This window comes from Python bivittatus, unplaced genomic scaffold, assembly GCF_059951505.1.
Source record: "Python bivittatus isolate LINGU-HERP-01145 unplaced genomic scaffold, Pbiv_v1 ctg000850_np1212, whole genome shotgun sequence".
Lineage (NCBI taxonomy): Eukaryota > Metazoa > Chordata > Lepidosauria > Squamata > Pythonidae > Python > Python bivittatus.
The window spans coordinates 44,692,051-44,716,322 of NW_028277112.1; the positions used below are offsets into that span (position 1 = coordinate 44,692,051).

The 24,272-nt window shown below is 36.9% G+C and overlaps 1 protein-coding gene across 12 annotated transcripts in view; it reads right to left on the reverse strand.

Annotated features, from left to right (window-relative positions):
• PTPRD (protein tyrosine phosphatase receptor type D) overlaps window positions 1-24,272 on the reverse strand; it is a 428,647-nt gene that overhangs the window by 111,435 nt on the left and 292,940 nt on the right. For all 12 annotated transcript variants that reach the window (XM_088130360.1, XM_088130356.1, XM_088130355.1 and 9 more), the window contains 4 exons: window positions 20,324-20,417; window positions 7,686-7,895; window positions 5,950-6,110; window positions 3,103-3,215 (listed from right to left, as the gene is read on the reverse strand). In XM_088130360.1, the coding sequence (XP_087986486.1) occupies window positions 3,103-3,215; window positions 5,950-6,110; window positions 7,686-7,895; window positions 20,324-20,417 (578 nt within the window). The remainder of the gene's footprint in view (window positions 1-3,102; window positions 3,216-5,949; window positions 6,111-7,685; window positions 7,896-20,323; window positions 20,418-24,272) is intronic.

Here is a 24,272-nt window from a genome sequence, read left to right on the forward strand (position 1 = left end):
AGTAGCAACATTTTTCCCATTCATCCCAAGAATTAAAGATGCTAAATATTCACATTTGCTCAGCTTCCCATGGGGAACAAACCTAAGAAAGCATATACACCTTAAGAACAGATTCACTGAAGATGACTTTATACCATCTCTTGGGATAAAGCACCTTATTAATTATTTTCAGAAAACATATCCTCATGATATTGCCTTAAACTCTTCCCCGGCCCATTTCACCTTCAACTTTCTCTCTTTATGTTGAATGAACAATCAGCAATGCTTTGTGCATAGCCCAGGGTCTGATACAGGCAGTGGCTGGGTTCTACCCAGCTCTTATTGGCCACTTTTGGCTGCTGCAAGGGTGCTCCCTTCCGTTCAGGTTGCTGGGGAGCTCCTTCAATGGCTACTTTAGTTTTGGCAGCAACAAGAGAGTGAGAACATCTGGCTTCCATAGAGACATCTGCCTGCTTAATGCCTGACCAGTTGCTTTGCAATGCACAAGTCAGGTATTATCTAGGCTGCTTATATACATGTGTCTAGAAGTTTCATCTCTTGAAAGACCACCAGACCTGGGTAAAAAATGGCCCTGCCTGTTAGGCTCCTATGTCAGAGCAGCATTGGCTGCTCCCTCTGGTTTTGTTCAGCACTGCTCTTTTGACAGTTGGGGGACTTTTTTTTTTTTTTAACGAGAGAGAGAAATGGGTGGAGTAACTCTTTAACTAACTCTTTAGCTGATCCCACAGATCAACTCCATGATACTGGAAATCTGGCACCAGAGAAAGTGTTCATCATGTCTTTCCCCATAGTAAGAGAGAAGGGTGGGCATGTGTCAGTTCTCCAATTACATAGAGTGATTTGTAGGATGTGAGAAATCTGCCATGTATGTACCCCATTTTATATCTTTTGGTATCTGCTTGTATACAAGTGAATTTGCATATGAATATGCCTGGAAGAAACAAAGAAAGGTAAGAGAAATGGTGGAATCATCACACCTCACATGTGATCAAGCAACATAAAGGCTTTGGGATAAGAAAATACAGGAGGAAGATGGCAAGAATTACATTCCCCTGACATAGCTTACATTTGAATCAGGCTTTTTGTATGCATCTAGTCTAGGCCAGACAACTTTCAAGAGATGACAGGAACAATATGTACAATCTCAATCCTACTACTCATGTGTTGATTTGACATGGATTTAAGAATAGGTTACTAATTAATAGGAAGAATAGGATTAGGAAGAATAGGTTACTAATTAATGAACTTGTCTTAATATTTTACAAATGAGCCTTGCTTTTGGTTCTTTTCTGTTTTTTGAATTTTTTTTATAAAATTACAGTTTCGGTGCTGCAAATGTAAGAGTATTAAAACATTGTGGTTACTTCTCCTAGCACCTGCATTAACTTTTGCATTATTTCTTTTTGAACTGATTTCTGTGATTTTCAGTTATAATAGGTTAATTCCAGATTTGCTCCTCCAATAATGAAAAAGCTTCAATTCACAGAATGTTCCAAAATTTTGAGAGGCTTCCTCTCAAGGAAGAGAATGAGGAACTCATTTGACAATTTGACTTCTGAAGAGTGAGAGAATGAAGAAGCACATTAGATCTTTTCCCTACTGACATCATGGACAGAGAAACCTTTACACTTAACAAGCTTATTGTGAAAATGAAGAACAGAGGAGAACTTATTGACTTCATTCTCCTTTTCCCTTTTCATATGTTGGTTAAGTAAGTTTCTAAATGACTGAAAAGTGATTTCCAATTCAACATGTTAAATACACAGTGATGCTGTATGGAGGAAGACTGAGGAGAAGGCATTGTGTTGATTTACTCATTCAAAACATTTGTATATTACTTCCCATCAGAAAGTCTCAAAGCGTGTTGAGATTTTAAAAATCTCAAATTATGTTAATTTCCTGCCATCTTGAAAATTATTATAGGGAAGTAAAGTAAGATAAAATATAGAAAACTGCAGAAATAATCACTAAACTCAGAGCTGCAGTAATTCCAACCTCCTCTGACAGCTCTTCAGATGCGTGCAATGCTTTTCATCAAATAATCTGTTGCAATTTTGGCTACTTTCCTTTTACATTACCTTTTTTCATTTATCATGTTTTCATTACTCTTTTTATATTCTTAAAAGTAAAAGGTGTTAAAGAGTCAAACTAAATTTGAGAAACTGAGAAGACAGATCATCCTAATTCTCAGGAAGCATATTTTAGGTTAAACTCAGGACTTTCATTGTGCAGCAGATAAAGTGCATTCTGGATTATTTAATCCAGAGTACATGCTGCATGCAGCATTACTGAGCTGCATGGGTCAGGCAGTTGATCTCAAACCTCTTTTGTGTGTGTACTGTTTGGTTAACTTAATATAACATAAAAGCCATGCCTGTAGGATTTGATCTATGATGGTAGTTTACATACAGGCAAATAATGAAGTGATAAGCATGCATGAGTAAATGGATTTCCAACAGAGAACTGGGCATAAGAGAAGCAATATAGCCTTTAACATTATGTATACCCAATATATATTCAATGCTACTAATTCAGTACAGAAAGCATAATTTACAAGATGTACTCAGAAAGCTATTTCTACACAGTATGAAGGGCAATGCAGGTATAACATAGTTTATTTCTTAACTAACCACTTCCTTTTTCTCTTGAGCCTTTTCAATAGTTTTTCCTATTACCTCTGGCTTTTTTCCCTTCCTTCTGATGTTGTACATGTTTAAGAATTTCAAATCCTCATCAAGATGAGATTCTAATTAAGACTGTACATGGAACATTTGAGGGAGGAAGGACATGATTATCCTGAATTTATGAACACTGTTAAATATCCCACCAGCCTATCTCATAACTATGGGCTTCTAAAAATAACATTAATTAAAGGAGAAATATGATTAATTTGGTGCAACTCACTAGCATGAGCCCAACAGGAAAGAAGCACAATTTGAAGTAGAGAAATGTTTAAAATTGAATTTTCAATAATCAACAGAAGCAACATATTCAAAGGTATTTTTTTTTTCATACAGTATTTTACTCCTAAACTATAGAACACCAAAATTACTTATGGTGATATTTTGTTTACAAAATTAAAATAGAGCATTTGCAAGTTACCTGGAGTTTGAAAATTAAGGCGTCGTAGCTCTACTGGATCTGTGGGATGATGTGAAGGAATTTCTTTACTGTTGGGGATACTGTTCTTTCTAGAGTCTGTGTCTGCCCTTTTCCTACATAGACAAAGTGAATACAATCATTAATATGATTAATCAAGACTTTATTTATTTTTATAGGACTGCCCTTCTTGCCAAAGCAACACTAGAAACCCAGAAATATATTTGTTCTAATATATTTTTTGCTAAGCAGGTAGTCTTTGAGTTAAGAATGCCCGGTTTAAGCATGACTCATAGTCAAGAATGGAGGCTACTGTAGCAAAATTTGAGTTAAATATACAATGATTCAAATTAAATACACAATGATTCAAGTTAATTACACAATACGACCTATACAGTATTATACAATAATATTGTTCTGGCTTATGTACAAATTTGACTTAAGGACAGACCTTGGGAATAGAACTCATTCTTAACCTGGGACTACCTGTACAGCTAAGGATATTAAAAGATCAACAGAGACATCAAATTCTGTAGAATCAATAAGAACTATGCAATTATGTTAACAGAATAATCTGTTACAAAACACATTATATGTATTTAAATTCGCATGGTGAAGCTAGGACAATAAAAAAATGAAACTTGCCTGAATACTGTAAAATTAAGAACAATCTGACTACCATTAAATGTTAAAACTGCACTGATTTCAATGAGATTTGTGCATGTTTAACCTTCTCTGGAATGAGCTCAGTGATCACTGCAATCCCAAGGCTTTTAGAAGCTTTAATTTGGGGCTTTTCTAAAACTATTTCTAAGAAAAGAATCTTCTTCTTTAACAGTTCTAAATAAAAAACTAAACAAATTTTGGTTCATGTTCAACTATTGGCTCCATTTTCTGAATTATGCCATTTTATTTAAGATGATGCAATTGATTTTATGCTAGCATTAAAAATACCAAAAAAAAGAAGTGAATATGTAAGATTGAACATTTTTTTACAAGCAAGCTCAAAGAAAAGAATCTCTGTGCCGAGTGTTATTTAAGGTATCTTGACTTCTTATGCCATATTTAATGGATAGTGAGATAAAGGTTTTCCTTCAAAATATTGTGAATTGGGGGAGGTAATCTTTTTTCTGAAGATGTGTTTGAAAAAGTGAATGAATAGGAAGTTCAAATGTCTTCTGATACTGAGGGATACGTTTGAGAATATGATAGCTGTTCCCAGACAACTGGAGGGGGAGGAGAGGGCTCATCCTTGCTCTGTAGCTAGTGAATTTCAATACCCTTTATAAAGGCTAAACATAGCTTCCTTCCCTGTTGACTTATTTCATCTCCATGTACTTTTGCTTGCTTCTTTCTCTTCATTTCCCTTATCACTGCATCTACCTTATTTCTATTTTTTTTTTCCTGGTTCTATTTTGCTGCTTTTGGTGGAAGGAGGGAAGCAAGAGTGTGTGTACTTGCCTGTGTATGTGAGGGAACGGATGATATAGTAGGGGATATCAATGAATTTTATAAATGGAATACCTTACTTTTACAGGCCATTAATTTTAATCAACAGCTATTAATTCAATCCCTGTAAATTTGTTTGTTGTTTTGTCTTGCCCCTCTCTTTTTTTGAGTGTGGCTTCTAGCAGGCTTACAAACAAATATATGAATATGTATGAACATGTACTAATGTGTTACATGCACATATTTACCAGGGCAGAGAGGTGTCCAGGACTGGTTTCAGTTTTAATTTTAAGTTGACAAGATGGGTATCTGGGCACTGAACAGGATTTTTAGTTGCCTTTATTGTTTTTTATATGTTTTCTATTCCTTTGGGGGGAAGACTGTCTTGAATTTCAGGTTGGCCTCCCTTTCCAAACAGTACATTTGTTTGGGTTCATTTAGACTGACAAATATTCTGTTTGGAAACTCAAACAAGCTACTTTTTAAACTGTTTTCTCATTTTCCCTTTTCTGAGAAAACGGAAAGCAAGTTTTTTGAAAATTTATCTCACCTGTCAGGTTTACTGCTCCATTATTAAGCGGCAGAAAAAAAAAAAGAGAGAAAAAAGTTGAATGTTAGTTGGCCAATGGCAAAATAAGTTACCATGACAGAAGATGCTCTTTCACAATTAGGGAATAGATCTAGTAGTCAGTAACACTTTAACTGAATTTGATGTAACAGTCTCTACTTGTAGGAAAACGTGAGAAAAACCTCTTCAGACTAAAGAAACTGAAGCAATGGTCTATCACAGGGTTCCTCAACCTTGGCGACTTGAAGATGTGTGGAGTTTCCACACATCTTCAAGTCGCCAAGGTTGAGGAACCCTGGTCTATCATATTTCTCCTCCCATCTCTTTTTGCCTCTCATAAAAAACAAATATATTCTTCACTTTTTTTCTTAAGAATATGTTGTTTTCCCTGGTTCAGAGTATGATTTTTTTTCCCCCAGCCAGTTCTCAAACATGGAACTAATTGGTATAGCCACAAATGATAATGTCAAAAAGAACAAATAGCATAGATGGTAGCAGTTTAACCTGGTAAAGAGATGAAACTGAAATAAGGCAAGGGAAAGCATAAATTGCAAAATATAGTTCTTGCTTCTAAGAAAAAATTATACTGGGAATGAGGTTGCATTCCCTCTTGGGAAATTATTGCTCCTGTTTGGATTTTTTACAGAAATCTAGAAGAGACTTCTAGCCTGGGTGATGCCTTCATCTGATAAGAATGAAACTCTGATTTTATTCAATGTCTAAAAGGAGACTTTTATGTAAGCAAGCTTTTTTTTTTTTAATCTCAAAATATTTTCAACACAATTAATACATCTAAAGCCTACCCTTCTTTGTAAACTATTTTGTAAACTTACCTTTTATACAGTAGAATAGCTATAACAATACAGATGATAAATACAACTGCAAGGACTGGTCCTACAACCCAAATCAAGCCTTCTTCCTCTTCTGTAATTGGCTGGGGATTAAGGTCTACTGACACAACTGTTTCAGAATATGGGCTGGTCGCATACATGGTCTGGAAGGGAAGAAGATTCTTACTTGATAATCTTGTAGTGAATATGAGAGATATTCTATTGCATACATAATTTGTGTGAATTAGAACTAGATGTAATGCCCTTTGTCCTCACAGATTCAGTTTGGCAACACTTTTCAGATAAAAATAGAAAAGGAATAACTGAGATGATCATTACCAAACACAACTACAATTGTAAAAGAATATTAAACAAGGAAGACTTTTTTGCAATTAACAATGCACCTGGGGAAAGAAAAAAAAAACAGCCTACAATAAGCCTTTAAATAAAATTAATTAAATTCAACAGAGCCAGCCCAGTAAATACACATGGCAGGTTAACAACCAATTAGAAAAAGACCATGTAACTTGTAAATTGAAATGTTAATGTCTGCTGCTATTCTTTCCCACAATCCTCTTTCCCTTCCTGTTTCATTATTTTTTAAAATATATTACATAAAGTTAAAATAACTCAAGCATGTAACAGGCATATGAAAGAGATGAATTGCATGACAGTACAATTAGTTATTTAAATCACCTCAGGAATTCTACTTTTTGTTACAATATTTTCTAACTCTGTTACATTTCACTGCTGGTCAGTAGCAAAATACTGTAATTAAAGAAGTTAGTTGTGCATGTCCTTGATTAGTTCCTGTTTTCCAGAGATGCTTGGCAAAGAGCAACACTGTCTGGACAGCATGTCTTGAGACAGGAAAAAGCCGTGTTTTAAAGGAATGATAAGATGTAAAATTCATGCTTCAGTAACATATCAGAGATTTCAAGAAGCAAAGCAGAAAATATACAATAATGAGTAAAATGATGAGACCAACCATCTACTCTGAGAAACGGAAATACTATGACTTAAACTTATCATTACTTTCCATGGCAATGTCTTTAACATATGGTGTACTCAATCATTACTATGTATAATACCCCTTCAATTTGGGGACATATTATACGTGTACATGTGAATGGCATACCATATAGCTAGAATAAACACACAAACATCATGGTTAGATAACATATCAATATGAGAAGGTAAATAGCGGCAGAAACAGAGAGCTGTGCCCTCTTGCTGTTCCGTGTTGCTTATTTGCATCTCTAAGTGGTGAGATTAGCCCCAGCCTTTATGGCCTTTCGGAAAGCCCTCAAAACATTTTTTTTTCATGAGGCCTGGGGATCCCCTGACAGCAGAGAGCCCGAGCATTGGTTGCACCATGTATGACATCTTAATTAACTCTCTTACAATCTTGATTTTACTTCTGTTGATTACTTAATTGTTTTCATTGTTTTTTATACTCGATTTTAATGGTTGGTTTTGTTGCACGCCACCTAGAGTCACCTTGTGTGAGATGGGCAGCCATATAAATTTGACGAAATAAAGAAATAAGTTCAGGTATTTAAAATGCATATAGAGAGTATTCTTGTAATTTAAGTCACTCAAAACATGCAACCATTTCTTAGTATGTAACTATCCTTATAGAACATGATCAAAGCATGAACTGTGCAGAGAGATAAGCTACATAGCCTTTTAACAGTACATTTAGGGGAAAAAAAAAATCAAACCTGCAGCCAACTTACTGATTCTGAATGTTCCATAACAGCTAAAATAAAGACAACATATTCTTGGCCGTTTTGGAGCTGCTTGTTCTCAAAACCACCATACTGTTTTTTATCCCCCAGGGTGAACTCAGTAGGAAGAACTTCAAAGCGTGCTGCAATATATGGCTTTAAATCTGCTTCTCTCCCCAAACGGATGCTTCTGCGTTTTCGTGCTATCTCTTTCAGTAGCTTTAGGGTATGAAAAGGGAAAAAAAAGAGAGAAGCATAAAAATGGAAAGATAACTGTAAACAAAATTAAAGTAACATTGACAGGTTGGTAAAAAAAAAAAAAAAGAACCTAGTCTTAAGAACTATGTTTTTTTTAAAAAAAAAAACTTGATCATAATCTGATTTATATTTCTGCTGCAATTCTATACACATTTACTTAGGACTATGCCTCACTACATTCAATAGGTTTATTTTTCAGTAAACTTCTATGGAAATCTAAATGAATATCATGCCTTCTTAAACAGTCATGTCAGATAAGAATTGCAACAGGTTTTAGTACTGAACATTGTGATCCATTCTAGTAACAAATTATTAAGCAGCTTTTTAAAAAAGCTGAATGATTGATGTATTTGATGAATATGTGATTCATTTCTCTCAAATAAAAGGCCATGCAGCATTATATTCCTTCCATCTCATTAATGATTCTTGGTAACAGAATTGAGGCAAAATAGTAATAAAATACATCTACTGTCCATTTTAACATTAACTCCTTGTGAATTTCCCAAACAGTAGTAAACTACAATTCATACAGGACTGGCATAAGAATCTCAAACTTATCAGACCATCAGGGGAGAAATGAAGATTGACAAACAACTGTGATAGAGCACTGTCTCTGGAAGCAGATGTTGGTCTGTTTATTTAATAAAGTCTCTTTCACTGTGTGCAGTAATGGGGAATAAGCTAAATTATTAGCAGGTTTGGGAACATGGAAAAAGGATGGGATTGCTGCAGAACCAAATCATCTCAATCGGTAGTTTGCCCAATTGTCAACATGACTCCGCTCTTATAGCTTTCTGACCTCGAAAAGTGAAACCTGGCTCTGGAGATAGATTGCTGACTGAAATTACATATTGTTTTTAAGCAGTTAATGTTCTTTAAAAAACATAAACAAGTAATACATAAATGTATTACATTTTTTTGTTTTTTGTTTAAAGAAAGTTAACTACTTCAACTAAAAATTTAGTTTTAGTCAGCATGTCTTCTTTGACCCCCAATTGCTTCAGCCAAAGCACAGCATTTAGTCACTGACTGACAGGATAGGCCATTAGGACCCTGTCCATAAACTATATCAGGGTTCCTCAACCTTGGCTACTTGAAGATGTGTGGACTTCAAATCCCAGAATTCCCCAGCCAGCATGGTCCACACATCTTCAAGTGGTCAAGGTTGAGGAACACTGAACTATATTACTTCCTCCAAGGTACAATCACATGGACAGTAACAGACTGCCAAATTTATAGCTAAAGCCATTCAACTGAGAGCTTCCTATCTAGATCAGAATGGGGTCAATTGCCAAGGGGATGATCTTACCTGATTATTTCACCGAATATGTTTTATATCTCAATAGGCTGCATTATTTTATCTTATTTCATCCGATATGATCATTAGACTAATCAATAAATGTAAATGTGAACAAAACCCAAAGTAAAATATTTAGATTTTATATACAAAATAAGCAAACAACCAAATGAGCAGCAGAGACAATAAGATCAGTGATGCTGCAGTGCTTCAGAACTGAAATCAGGGCCTTTGGAGCTTGGGGGATACAAACACAGCACCAGCCTACGACACTTTAAAGTATTTCCATTAGATGTTACTGATCTAGGCTCTTTATATATACACTATTCCTAAAGCACTCATAAAGCAGTTCTGTCACTTCTAATTTTTCCATTTGAGTCTTAAATCACAATTCTAAAGGCAACTTCTTGAAAGCAAAGACCACTGATTTTAACAGACTTTCAATAAACTGAAGCTAGGAGGATAATTTGTTTTGTTTCAAATTAAATCCAGGCTTAACTGATGTGGCTTGCTGCAGTATTTGCAGATCCCATGTGAACAGTATGTGTGTACCAAGTGTAGTCCCGTTAATTATTTATTTAAAAATTAAGAATGAATTGTCAGTCATCAGTTCAACACCTAGCTCCTTTACCATGGCAGGCAGGAGGTTAACTATAGTTTTGTCTTATGCCAATATTCACCAACTATGTTGGTTAAGAAGCTGTGGGCGTTGTAACCCCAACACATTGGGAGGTTGCTGAGTTGGAGATGGCTGCTTTTGAAGACTGAGATTCCAAAGTTCAGCTATGGCACAGGTTAATACGAAAACTTGGAAAATAATTTATAAATACGACTTACACTAATTGCTTGGACAATTGGGACTGGCAACTCCCCAATTGGGATCGGTAATCAGGTCATAAAGCAAAGCAGTCACTAAATTAAAATCATGTTACTGCGACTGTGCTTATGATTTTACTTCAGCTTTGCTTTGCTCTACAGCATCAGAAGGATTTAACCCCATACAGCTGGGTGAGCCCAAACAGCGGGGAAGGTTTCTGGAACTTGATTCACAAGGAAGCTGGATAAAAGGGCAAATCTTAAAGCCCTTTTCCCCCACTCCCCTGGCCCTCTGGAATGCTCACCTCAGTGCTGGGATAATTAGCAAGAAGAGAATTGATGTATGTATTTACATTCATTGGAGTAGAAGGGATTACAAAAGAGTAAGCAGGCACACAATGGGAAATACACATTGAAAGGAATGCCTAGTGCTGGCTGTTTGCTTAGTGTGCTGGCCAGGAGCGGCTTAGGAGGCAAACAAAAGCCTTTGGTGTGAAACTGATTGGGGTCTTGTCAATTTCAGGCAGCAGTTGTCAGCCACTTAGCACTTTTTAGGGACACACTGGGCTGCAGAGAAAAGCAGCTCAGGAAGAGATAGTTTGTTTAGGCAATCTCTCCACTTTGCAAGGTGTGGGGGAAAAAAACAGGTCAGACACAGGACAATAAGTATGAACATGCGACTGAGAGAGAGAGACACGCTGCGGACATCGTAAATGCAGGCATTGGTTGCAAAGTTACTTTTTCATCACTGTTCTAACTGCAAACATTCACTGTCTGAGGGAGTCGCTAAATTTGTCGCTGACAAATATTGTATGTCAATGTGGATAAAACAGTGCTTTGTTTTTACTGTGATAGCAAAAATAAGTATTTGGATGGTTCACATTAGGGATACTTCTTGGTGTATAAAATATGGCTTTCAGAAAATGCAATTCTATTCTTTCATATAAACGAAAGTTTATATAGGGCTGCAGTTGCACATTGTAAAGAAGTTGCACATTTTCTGTGCAGCTGTGGGTATAAAATAGCCACCCTGATTCCTGAAGAACCATAAAATGGCTGCCATACTTGTATAGAAGTGGCATGTTTGATGTGTGTCCCTTGGTGTCCAGAAACTTGAAAAACTACACCTAGGTACTTGAAGCAGCTGACCTGTTCTACTATAGGTTTATATATGTACCAGCTGTACTTTGGGGGGCTATCAGAAAATACAATCAATTTGATTATTTGATAATTTATGATAAGCTGCTCTTCAGTTTGACTAAGTACACTAAAGGACTTTCTAAATCAACCTTGGGTCAAGGGAAGGATCACTGCATCATCCACCAGAGTAGAATAGAGAGATGTTTGCCCCTTATTTTGGGAGCGTGTGGATCACAGCCTCATCTGATTAGAGATGTTAAATATGGAGCCAAAATACAATCCTGTCTCATGCCTTTCACTGATGTTATTGGATTGGTTAGCTGCCCATTAGTGCTATGCCAAACTCTAACTCTTGTTTGCTTGTGCAAGCACCCATCCATGATGGATTGTTGGAGTTTGTCCTATAAGCAGGATCCTGAATGGTATCAAGGTCCTCCTTAAAGCCTATGAATTGTGTGTGAGAATTATAGGTGCAGTTATCAGCTAGATGTTACAGGAGGAGACAGTGGTCTACAGTTGCTTGCTCTTCCCTAAAGCCTACTTGCTCATCTTCCATGATGTTATCTTGCTCTAGCCAGTCATAAAGCTTCATGCATAGATCCTCCGTGTACAATTTGCTGATTATATTTAGAAGACTTATAGGTGTAAAATTAGTAGGTAGTGTCTATCAACTTTTATAAAGATGGTCATGATGATAATTTTTTCCCCACTCCCATAAGCTCTTGCATTTTTCTGAGCCACGGTAGCTGGTAATTTCCTAACTCAGATGCCTATTCCATTTAAACCAGCATCAGCACTAGCTAAGGGAAGAAGTCTTGGAGGAATTGGCAAGGCAATGCCCTGGATAAAACAACTAAAAATAAAAGTAAGTGGTCACTTTCCATTCTTGGTAATATTTCAAAATGGTTAATTCTGAGGACAAACTATGAGAGATTGTTGAGAGGTTGGAGCCTGACCAAAATGTGCATTGTCCAGGAAGATCTCCATGAATAGCACCATTTAAAATATAGAGATTGTGTTTGTAGGTCATTTGGGTCAACTCACTCAAATGTTTTCTAATCTGTCTATACAGGTGTAAGGATTTATACATAATATTGCATGTTGATTAAAGTTTACAAGTTCAGCTATCACATGATCATCATAAAAGAGAAGCTGTACTACATTAATTGGGAGTTTGGCTGAAACAAGAACCACCAGCTTCCCTTAACCCTATGCCCTCTCTGGTTTGACAAGGCCATATTAAAACAAGCATAGAAATTTTAGGGTCAGATTTATCAAGCATCCATGTCTCCTGAAACATCAGAATGTCAAATTCTGGAAGAAAACTATAAAAGTCCGGATTTGTGGATTTACCTAACCAGCCTGCAATGTTCCAAGACAGTGGTTGCAGTGGGCACTCTTGAAGTGATTGTCATCTTAGATGTTTGACCCAAATCCTCTATCCTTGTAGTGTTCAGACTCAGGGTCCAGGCTGTCTCTTCCCCTCTATTCGAGGGGGGGAGGGGTTAGGGAAGGCAGAAACAACTCCTTCTGGTAGGGATTTGAGTAGAGATTTGCTGCCCCCAGTCTGGGGCCTTAAAAAAAGGCTGAGTTTTAGATAGCAAGGCAGATGTACAGGTGTTGATACCATAATCTCTTGGTCCAGGAGGGAGGCAATTCAAATTTCTCTCCATTTCCTAATTTCCCTATTTTAATTTCACTATGTTCTTACATTATTTTGAAAATTTGGCCAAAAAATGCACAAAATTTCAAATGCATTTTAGTACACATACAGAACTTTCCTAGAATTATCACTCTTTGATCGTGACAAAAAAAGCGATACTGGTATGTTTTCCCAATATACAGTCTGTAGCATTTTTCAGTTAGGACAAATACAAAAATCTGAATGTGAATATCGTTTTGAGAGATGAGAGGTGGATATATCCACATAAAAATTAGGACAAAGTGAATTTTACTTTCATTCTTATGTTTTCGTTCAGAAATAAGTCATATTCAGCAAAGACCCTTTTTAATGTGAATAAATGTTTCCTGTTTGGAGTCTGTTACTTTTTTCTGCTGATTGCTGTGGAATGATTAATTATGAGCAGCCTTTGGACTGCTGAAAGGTTTACTTTTGTGAATTACTGCTACTACGTTAAATGAAAATACTACTCTGTGTTATAAAAATTAAAAGAAAAAATAATGACTAGAAAATTGGAAATAAAGCTAATATTGGGGGGGGGGGGAAAGAAAAAAGAAAAAGAAAGCTTTTCAATATTATTTTCAATAATACTATGCCCATCTGCACCGGACAAGCTGCTGCCGGCATTGTTTTATTGCCTTCTCTTTCCCATAGCCACAAATCAAGTACGAAAAAAGTACAACATTTGCCAGTGCATATGGGACAAGATCAGAGCAGAGCTCCATGCAGAAAATAGGTTTTCAATGACTTTAGTGTTGAGTTTGAATTGATCGCCATTGGACACCTGGAACTCCAACCACTGATCACAGCATTCTTGTCGGTAGAAGAATGCCATGCCCATAGTATTATCCTACCAGCTGGTTTATTATAAAACAATAATCCAAAATAGAAGAATCATCATAAAGATTGTCCTCTCAGAAGTTTTCTGGAAAGCGATTCTGAAAGGGCTTCAACTATCTATCAGGGGGAAAAAAATGTCACTTTTCAGGCAATAGATAAGGTATTTCCTCTACCAGGAACACAATACTACATTTTTAATTATATCTGGAAAAAAATATGGGGAAGATCCCATCCTTACTAAATGTTTCTGAATGAATAAATAATCTTTGTCAAAGTATTACACAGATTAACACATTACAACATAAACAAAGATTAAAATGATTGTTTTGTTTTGGGAAGCAGTAACACAGATGCAAAGAACTTAATTGTATGGAAATTCAACTCCCTTGCAGTATCATACTGTAATCTGTTATGACTGGTGTATTGGTCAGTGGAATTGGGCAGTGGAATTTGTTTCCCCGAACATCTCATTATCCTCATGCAGAACCTATACACAGGACAGGAAGCCACAGTCTAGAACAGAACATGGTGAAACAGACAGCTCCAGGTTGGTAAAGGAGTGGAACAAGGCTATATACAGTGGTACCTTGGGTCACGAACACTTCTGTTCACAACCAATTCGGGTCACGAACAGCACCGTTCGCAAAATTTTGCTTCCGTCCGTGAACTCTGCATCGGGTGACAAACAGGATCCGCGGCCATTTTCCCTACCGTGACACGTGGTCGTGGCTTTCTGTAGGGAGGGGGACTCTCCCTCCAAGCAATAACCGCCTCCCCACCTGCCTTCTTGTCCTCCACGCCAGAAGTCACCTCGAGCAAGGTTAGTGTTTTCTCTCTTCGTACTGCACTGCACTGTACTGTATTTTGTTTCATATTTTTGTGGTTTTAAAAAAAAATACATACGGTTCAGAACGGATTAACCGTAATTACATTGTACCTTATGGGAAAATTTGATTCGGGATGCGACCAAAATCGGTTGGCGACCAAATTTGTAGGGGTCAGAACAGATTAACCGTATTTACATTGAACCTTATGGGAAAATTTGATTCGGGTCGCGACCAATTCAGGTCACGACCAGAGTCGCGGAACGAATTAAGTTCGTGAACCGAGGCACCACTGTATTCTCTCATTATTTATTCAACTATATACTGAATATATACTGAGGGAGACTGCATTGGAAGGTGAGTGTGGTTTTAAAATTGGAGGAGGAAATATCAATAACCTGCACTACACTGATGAAACTATTCAGCTGAAAATGCAAATGACCTACAAGTTCTTGTAATGAAATAAAAAAAAAAACAGTGAAAAAAGGGACAAAGATTAAATATAAAGATGACCAAAGTAATGACAACAGACACAGCAACCAGTCTTCTAATGACAATTAAGACATTGAAGAGGTGGATAGCTCCTGTTTTTCAGAATTAACTATCAACAGTCAACAAACACACCATAGACTAGCAGTTGGTAGAGAAGCAATGAAAGCCTGGGCAAAGATATTCAGAAGCCATGATGTGTCTACACCTACAAAGATCAAATCTGTGCAGGCAATGATATTCCCTGTGACACTCTATGGAAATAAAAGTTGGACTTTGAAGAAGCAGAATAGAATGAGTATGGATACTTTTGAACTTTAGTGTTGGGGAATACTTCTGAAAATACCATGAATAGCCAAGGGAAATGGATCACAGACCAAAATCAATCCAGAATTCTCACTCAGATACAGATGACCAAGCTCAAATTATTTGTATTTTGAAAACATTATGTGAAGATCCAGGTCCCTTTGGATATCCATAATGCTGGGAAAGATAGAAGGAAAGAGCAGAAGAGAGCAACCAGCAACAAGATAGATAGACTTGATTACAATGGCATGGGGTGCATCATTGGGAGACCTGAAGGGCAGGTTGGGGACAGATTATTCTAGAGAAGGTCAATCAATCACAGTGGAACTTTTCAGGTTAAAATAATATAGGGGGTAGAACAATATAAGTATATATTACTGAATGACAGATTTTCATTGATAACCATTTAAGATGAATATAAGTGCTGACAATTCTGAATAATAATAATAATAATAATAATAATTATTATTATTATTATTATTATTATTTCTATTATGGAACCAGGACTCCCAAGTATGGAAAATCTAGATTAAACAAAAAAATTAACAGGGATAACATCTACCACCCACTTCAGAATGCTGTTTCTATTAGCTTAATTGCAATTCTATTAGTAGGTGCAGGGAGAGGAAGGGTAGATTTTTTTCAGGAACAATATTCCTGTTAATGGAATGTCTTTGAGGACAGCATTGTCCTGAATGGTCAATTAGAAGGCATTAATTTTAAAACAGATCTGGTGGAGATGAATGTTGTTAAAATCAACTTTTTTGTCCTATTTTTTCCTTCTCTGATGCAATCTTCCTGGAGATGGCTCTCATACGACCAATATCACACACCAATAGTGGCTGGCACCCACTGTGACTAGCAGAGAGGGCTACCACAGGGGAAAGTGTAGTTTTCTATCCTCCTTTCCCTTTCATATAGGCACTGAAGGCAGTAAATGTACACAGAATGGAGAACATTCAGCAAATTGAGAAACTCCCTCTCACATTGAGGGAAATAACATTTTGAAATCCTGTTGAAATCCTTGCTCAGAATCACGTTTTCTCAGAGGAAAAAAGGACACTGACCATCTTACTGAGAAACACATGCACACATACCTGGATTAACAAGTCAGTGCAAACATCCTGAAGTGAGACTAGATTATATTGTTTTTAAGATACACCAGAGAAAGATTTTTAGATTTGTTTTAATGAGCCACACATACATTAACTTGCATTAGCTTCTAATTTCTAGAATCCCACAAATATGTGTGTACTTCCAAATGCAGCTTCCAGGCCACACTATTCCTGAAAGTCAAAGCTCAAAGTTTAGACCTTTGTAGGCTCTTCAGGGCAGTAAAGGGAACTGTGAAGCAGGAAAATGTGTTTCTAGGAATGTGAGCAATATTTTTATTACAGAAGGAAATGTGTGTCCCAAAACAGTATTTTATATAAATGTAATAGATCGTGCAAAAAAAGGTCTAAATGTTCAGGCTAGATCTTTTGGCCATGTTTCAAAATCATCTTCTTTGGAAGTATTTTTGTAATATTTATATTCCAGTCATTAGGCCAGTAAGGCTGAACTATCTGTAGTTGTACTAATGTTCAATCCACTAGTTCTGAATGCATTTTAAATATTGTCAAATATTTTAATAAATTTCTACATTCTTCCAACATTCTTATATTGATGCAATCTCTATAACAGGCAAACTACCCTCAAAAGGTCTAGCTTATATCACTGAGATCAGACCTCAGTCTATACAACTAAACTGGGATATTGTGGTGGCCTTGGAGTCCTCAGCAACACTGGATTCTGGAGGCCAGGGGTGTTTTGTATTGTACTGATGCTGGTGCTGATGGTGTGGCTGGGGCCTATAGGCTCAGCAGATCAGCCAGGGTGAGCAAAGACTGGAAACAGAGAGCTGATGCAAATATTGTGACTGTTGGTGGAAGGTTGGCGTCATGGATTCAGGATGCTATGATGACATCAGGCAGCCCCGATAGGTAACCATGCATGGCCTTTGGTTCCTTGCTGCCTTCCCTCCCCCGCCACCTGACATTTGGCTTGTGGAGATATAGCTGCCTTGGGCCCTTTAGACTATTCTGGTCAGTATGTGTCCTGGGAGTGAGCTGCAGGTTGTTGGACTGCAGTTATTGAGGACCCTGGAGGAAGCAGATTATCTAGATCTACTTCAGTCATATTTCAGGCTAGGATTCAGTATAGAGACATGCTTGTACATGACCTGTGGTAGAGCCAGAGTGGAGGTGGTGCATCCATCCTTATGCTCCTTGATCTTTTGGTGGCTTTTGATATTGTGGACCACAATATCCTTCTGGGCTGGCTTCAAGGGTTGGGAATGGGAGCATTGTTTTACAGTGGCTCTCTTCCTTGGCTGGTTCCAGTAGATATTTGTTGGGGTGGGGAGAGATTGGTCCCTAGGCCCTTCCTTTGCAGAGTGCCAGAGGGCATGACACCCTGTCCCCTCCTATTCAACATCTACATAAAACTGCTGGGTGAGGTAGTTTGCGGATTTGGGGTTTGGTATCATCAGCATACTGGTAATACCCAATTATATATTTTGACCCCAGGATGGCCAAGTGAGGCTACTGAGGTTCTGTCACCAAATGGCTGTAGATATTAGAACCACCTAGATCTGGAGGTATTCCATCTCTGACCTTGGATGGGGTAATGCTTCCCCATTCAAGAGTGGTATGCAATTTGAAGGTCTTCATGGACCTACAGCTCTTGCTCAATGAGCAAGTGGCAGCTGTGGCCAGGAAGGCCATTATACAGCTTCATCTGGTGTGCCAGTTGTGCCCTTTCCTAGATCAACAGCCACTAATGCCCTAGTCACCTCATAGCACAATTACTACAACAGTCTAAAAGGGGTTAGATCGTTAAAGACCATTTGAAGGCTTCAGCTGGTTCAGAATGCAGTGGTACAGTCTGTGATAGGCATGTCTCAGTACAGGTAGTCCTTGAGTTATGATTGCAACTGGGACCAGGATTGAGGTCGCTAAGCAATGTGGTCATAAAGCACAACATGACGTGACCGCATCACTTAGCTATGGCAATCCAGGCAGTCCCAGTTGTCGTTGTAACACAAGATGGGTGGGTTATTAAGCAAGAAGCAGAGGGAGTCCCAGGTAAGGAGTGTGGGGGAACTGCAGGGGTGAGGGAGGCCCTGGGAGGTTTGGAGCAGGCTGTGCATGAGTTGGGGGAGGAATACTCAGTGTGGCATGAGCTCAGAAAGGCCAGGGAATGAGGGCGCGGGGTGCAAACAATCACAGGGAAGCTGGGGAAAGAGGGCACGGGGTGCATGTGTGCAAGCACAGGAAGGCCGAGGAAAGAGGGTGCAGGGTGCGTGCAATTACAGGGAGGCTGTGGAAAAGGGGTATGGGGTATGTGCATGTGTGTATGTGAACACAGTCTACTGTATCATATAATACATTACTTTTGAAAACCCAGGTAAGTAAACTGTGTATACAAAAAGTAAACTAGGTATACAAAATGCTTCAACCTACGAGTAAAATCAATAAACAATTGAGAAACAATTAAAAAGAAACTAAAAAGAAACCAACAACAACCCACGAAATACTGTTTGAATTTGTCGTATAGGAGACCCTAGTCATTGCATGATGAAGAAAATCATCACATCTGAAACATGACAATTACATCCAAGACTTAACATATTTATTTTTCAAGTACCTAAGAATACTAGTTTAAGAGTAGTCAGTCTTCTTAAAAATAGAATGAATTTCTGCCGTTTGGACAATAACACTGTTTCTGATCAGCCTTATACACAATGTAATTCAATCAATCACTGCATAAATCTCCTTATCTGAATACCTTAAATATTGGATACCAAGTAAAAGAAAATGTAGAGTTTCACATGCCATAAGCCTTTACTTTCAGACATTCCAATACTGATAATGCAAAACTTACTAGGAATAAATTTGCATTCTCTATTCCAACAACACAAATATCATTATGATAGTTATCCTACTGTCTTTGCGTGTAAATGTACCCAATGAACAAGTTTTATCATAAGGAAAAACAGACACATCCATCCCAGGGGATATATTAAAATATATGGAAGGTGATTTGCCAAATAATGTCATATTTGTATTCTTGAGGGTGTGACAGCTTGTGAAAATGTAATATGAATTAAATGATTCCACACCTCTTTGAAAATAGGTGATTTCCAGAATCAATTTTTGTGGCCATCTCCAACTAACACATAGTTGACTATTATACCAACCTTACATGGATATCTCTAGACAGGACTGCTATTTTTAAATTCTCCATCTCTCTCTAAAGTAAGATGTATTTAGGAGAAAAAAAATGGCAAAATCTAATAATCTCAAATGTCAAAATACTTTAAGATTCTAATGTAACTGACTAATTATTTCACAATAAGCATGACAGAACTTGACTAAATACATCTTCTGGCTCAACAACGTATTTATCATTCTGAGACTATGGAAAGTGTTTTTTTCTTTTACTTTAAGTTTAATTCTGGTGTGCAGGGAACAAGAATTTAAAAATAATAGATACACTCTCTAATTAGAAGTATTTCAGCATAGCTGAAACAGGTAAAGAGACTATGAGGGAGGTCAAATGTTAAACAGCAGAGCAAATTGCAATTTAGCATTTGATTCAGCTTTAGCAAACACCCCATTAATGAACCAGACCTTTATTGGAGTTCATATCAATGGTGATTATACTTTTGCTGACAAGTCATTTCGCTTTCTACATTATGCCTTACAATCAGCAAGGAATAAAATATTAATGACAACAAAGATCAGACAGTTTATGTGCCTCATTGCAACTTAATGTATTTTAATTTACGTAATTAGCTTTTTGTGTTTGCTCCCAGAAACTAACTCCATATAAATGACAAAGTATAAAAAAGTCAACTTGCTGACATGAATACATTAATTGGACACAATCATTAAGACTGCTTCAATCCGAAAAGGTTTCTATGGAAAAAAGAGCTAAAATAAATACAGGGTACCTCATCTAATTCCATTTCATCTGGGCTCTCGCGTGGTTTCATGAATTTTCCATCTGATTTCTTTATCAAAGGCACAATTACTATATAGTAACCTCTGCAAATGAAACAAAATGAAACAGTGAGGTTTATATAAGGGTTATATATTTAAAAGCTTCTATGCAGAATAACATCTTCAAAGCAGAACCAACTGGTTATAAAAACATAGTACTATCTGAAATTAATATTAAACACAAACATATATGTACTGCTAATTAAGATGAACTCTTTTATTAGCTATCAGTACTGTGTTTGGTGCTTTGTAGCATCAACAGAAGCACCACTTTATAAAGGTTATGATAAACTCTGAAATAGTGGGAAGCAATCATTGCACTTTTTTTTGGATGCTTACTTTTTAAAGTGTTTAGGGCTTACAAAACTTAAAAATCAAGTAAAGCAAATTGGATAGCTTTTCCTCAGATGAGACATGAAGTTTGGAAGAAACTAAGAATGTTGATAAGATTAGTAGAAGGATTTGCAGTTTCCCTTTTTATCACTATATCACTTTGTCTGAGAGTCAGTTTGGTGTAGTACCTAAAGTAGGAGCAGGGAAACCCAGGTTCTAGTCCTCCTTTGGGCATGGATGAGTGATTTGAGATCAGTCAGTCTCTCTCAGCCTTAGATTGAAAAGTTGCAAAGCATCTATTTACCAACCCACACTAGACCGACATAGTAAATTATGGTTCATAATGAATGGACTTTCAATGAGCAGGCCTACATTCTGCAGTGGATTGATTTGGGATCATCATCACATTATGTAAGTCATGTTTCAAATTCTCATATTTAATGTTAAGCTCAGATAAGCAAAAAGACATGTTAAATAGTATTTTTTGTTTGTTTAACTGAAGCGTGATCTTAGATTTACCCTATGGAAAAAAAGAGGTTTTGATTATTATCCGGTTTTTAAAAAAGAGAACAATATAATTATACATATTACTTGTGATATAAATTCAAAAGTTTGGCAAAAAAATTGTGGAATGCAAAGCAAACAGTCCAATCCAACAACATCCCAAATCCCTAACTCTCCGAACTGCCATTCTCATACATAATCCTGTAATGGTAGAATTATATCATAATGTGCAGAGAGTCCCAAAGATATTCTCAGAAGAAGGCCTACACTGATAGTTGCTATTTGCATGGTGGCCAGTATAGGAACGTTGTTTACAGAATCTTCTTGGAACCTTGCTCAAGTATGAAATACTAATATTCTGGAGAACTCTGGGAAGTTAAATATAGCAACTGACAGCTCTAGTGAATTTCATATTCTACTTCTCCTCCTCCTTCATCACCCTTGCAAAAAGAACTCTGATTGACTTTTGCATTTTGCTAATGGCACAATTTCACAACAATTTAAATTTTTATCCCAATATGAAAGAAAAATAGTGTAAGCACTATATTTTAATAATGGTTATCTGTCTCAAATAGTGAATGATTTTTGTCCAACGAATGTAGCTATATCAAGTATATACCATATAAATGAAATACACTTTTAAATTATAGGGGAAAAGCTAAGAGTGTCTGAATAGGTTCAGGGCATGCTGCTGAAAAAGCAGCTTGAAGGGGGAAATCGTTCTTGGTATGCACTGATACACACTTTAATAGCTTTTTCCTTCTAAAAAGAATTCTATATCCATTATCTTTTTCTTTTTTCTTTTCTACCCCATATCAGCAGTTAAAGAAGGCATATGAAAAGTTATTTTTCTTGGCAATTATTCTCTACAATCTGTTTTCAAACATAGCTGCAATCACCTAATGGAACCAAATCATTTGTGAAATCAATACGTACTGTATATGTAGCCAGGTTAGATTACAAAATTTTATCACTTTTCAATAAAGAAGCCATTTAGATCACTTGGAACTTCTGCTTAAGGATTCCACATAGAGGAGATACAAATCTAACTACAGATTTAAATTGCACATAAACCATGATAGCTTCTTAAAAGAAAATATGGGGATTTTGTCCACATCTTATTTACTGTTTTTATCCTAAACTTAGCTTCAGGGAAAATAGCTCTTAAACCTAAGAACTGGCTGTCTAATGTGACTACTACTTCTTGCTAAGTGCTGATTAGATTTCACTAACATCACTTTCAATTTGTTAAGAAAATTGAATCTTAAAAATTAAGAATAGCACAATAAAAATAAAGCAGTGCCCATGTTGCTTTGCCTTTGTCTAAAATATCAATAGATTAATAGAGCTGCACTTACAGTACCTGTATTACTCTGTGTATTACTCATTAAATTTACTTTTAATGAATGCAATTGACAATGGCATTGTTTTAGATCTGGTAACTTATTTAAATGACTACACGTTGTTGTCTTTGTTCCTTCTTAGAAAATAAAAAAAGAAAAATTAATAGATCAGAAGTCAACGGCTAACATATACAGACTGAGAAGGCCGTGATTCAAAATCTGACATTGTTCATGGTTTCAGTGATTGCCTTCGACAAATTGTTAGCTCTCACCTTAAAGTTTCTCACCTCTCTACCTATAAATATGGCTCAATAATTCCTGATGGTTTTGCTGCAAGCATAAACAAAAACAAATGTATACATTATTTTTGTACAGTAATTGTTAATTGCTGTGCAAGGAATAATACCTCTGCTAAAATTACTACTAGCAATCATTCTTGTATCAGTTATTTTAATAGATTATTAATCAAAACATTAGAGAAACTAAAGCAAGGGACAAAAAAACTTACCATTCTGGAAAAAATGGCAAACTGTTGTGTTAAGAATCAAAAATACGTATATTCCTTTTTAAAACTCTGAAGCTATAAGCACTGCTACAGAAAGTGATTTTCATGCTGAGCTAATAGTATTATGCCAAACATTATTTTTAATAAGTTATTTTCATATAGGCAAGAAATGCTGTTATTATGTAATGAAACACTGGTATCTAATTCTGACTATTTAGTGATTCGTAATACAACAAAATATTGTCTCCCTATTATTTATATATGTATGTATGTATGTATGTAAATAAAAATAACTAACATGGCCGGATAGTGTAGTGGTCAGAACACCACCTCTGACATGGGAGACTGGGGTTCAAATTCCGGCTGGTACCTACCTTACCAGTACGGGTCCTTAGGGAAAGACCCCCTAACACTTCACCTGCCTACCTCAAATATGAGAATGACACGAACTAACAGAGTCATGCCGGCTCAGATGTCATCTGGATTAACAAGGTCCGTGCCAGATGTTGGGGAACCAGGACAATCTGACAATTAGTGGGCTACTGGAACAAACCATACATGGATGAGACCAGAGAACCTGGAATTGATGGAATGCTACTACAATAGACCTAATGAGAGGGAATATATGAAAAGTATGAGGGAACTATGGCTGGACGGAAGACCTACATACACACTAACTAAGAAACAATTAGTTACCCAATGATTCAACATAGTAAAGAGGAAGCTAGTCTCACAACTTGAGATAGACCAACTACACATTACATCCCAGACTCAAGAAGACCCGGAAGAACAAGTGGATGTGCAGCCAACACATGAAGCTGGAATGTCATTGCCACCCCCTCCATTACAGAGTACAGCAGCTGATATAAGGCATACGATCATGGATAAACAAGCTGTGGTCAACCCTCGAGACCAATTAACAAGACTGCTAAACAAAGGCTCACAACACTGGCTGCTAGGGTAAGGCTCAGTGGAGATGTACCATCAGATAGTATGCTAGAAGATGCCAATAGAGCCTTCATGGCAATCCCTACCAACAACATAACTCAAACCAATGAACTGGTATATGCTACAGCTGCAGTAATCCTGGAGATGCTTGGGTACATGATCAAGAAGAACAGCAGTACACACCCTCCCCCTGGAAAATGAGGTTGGAGGCTAAGATCAAGGCAACTCAGAGAGACGTTAGTCAGTTGGTAGAACTACAGAAGGGTG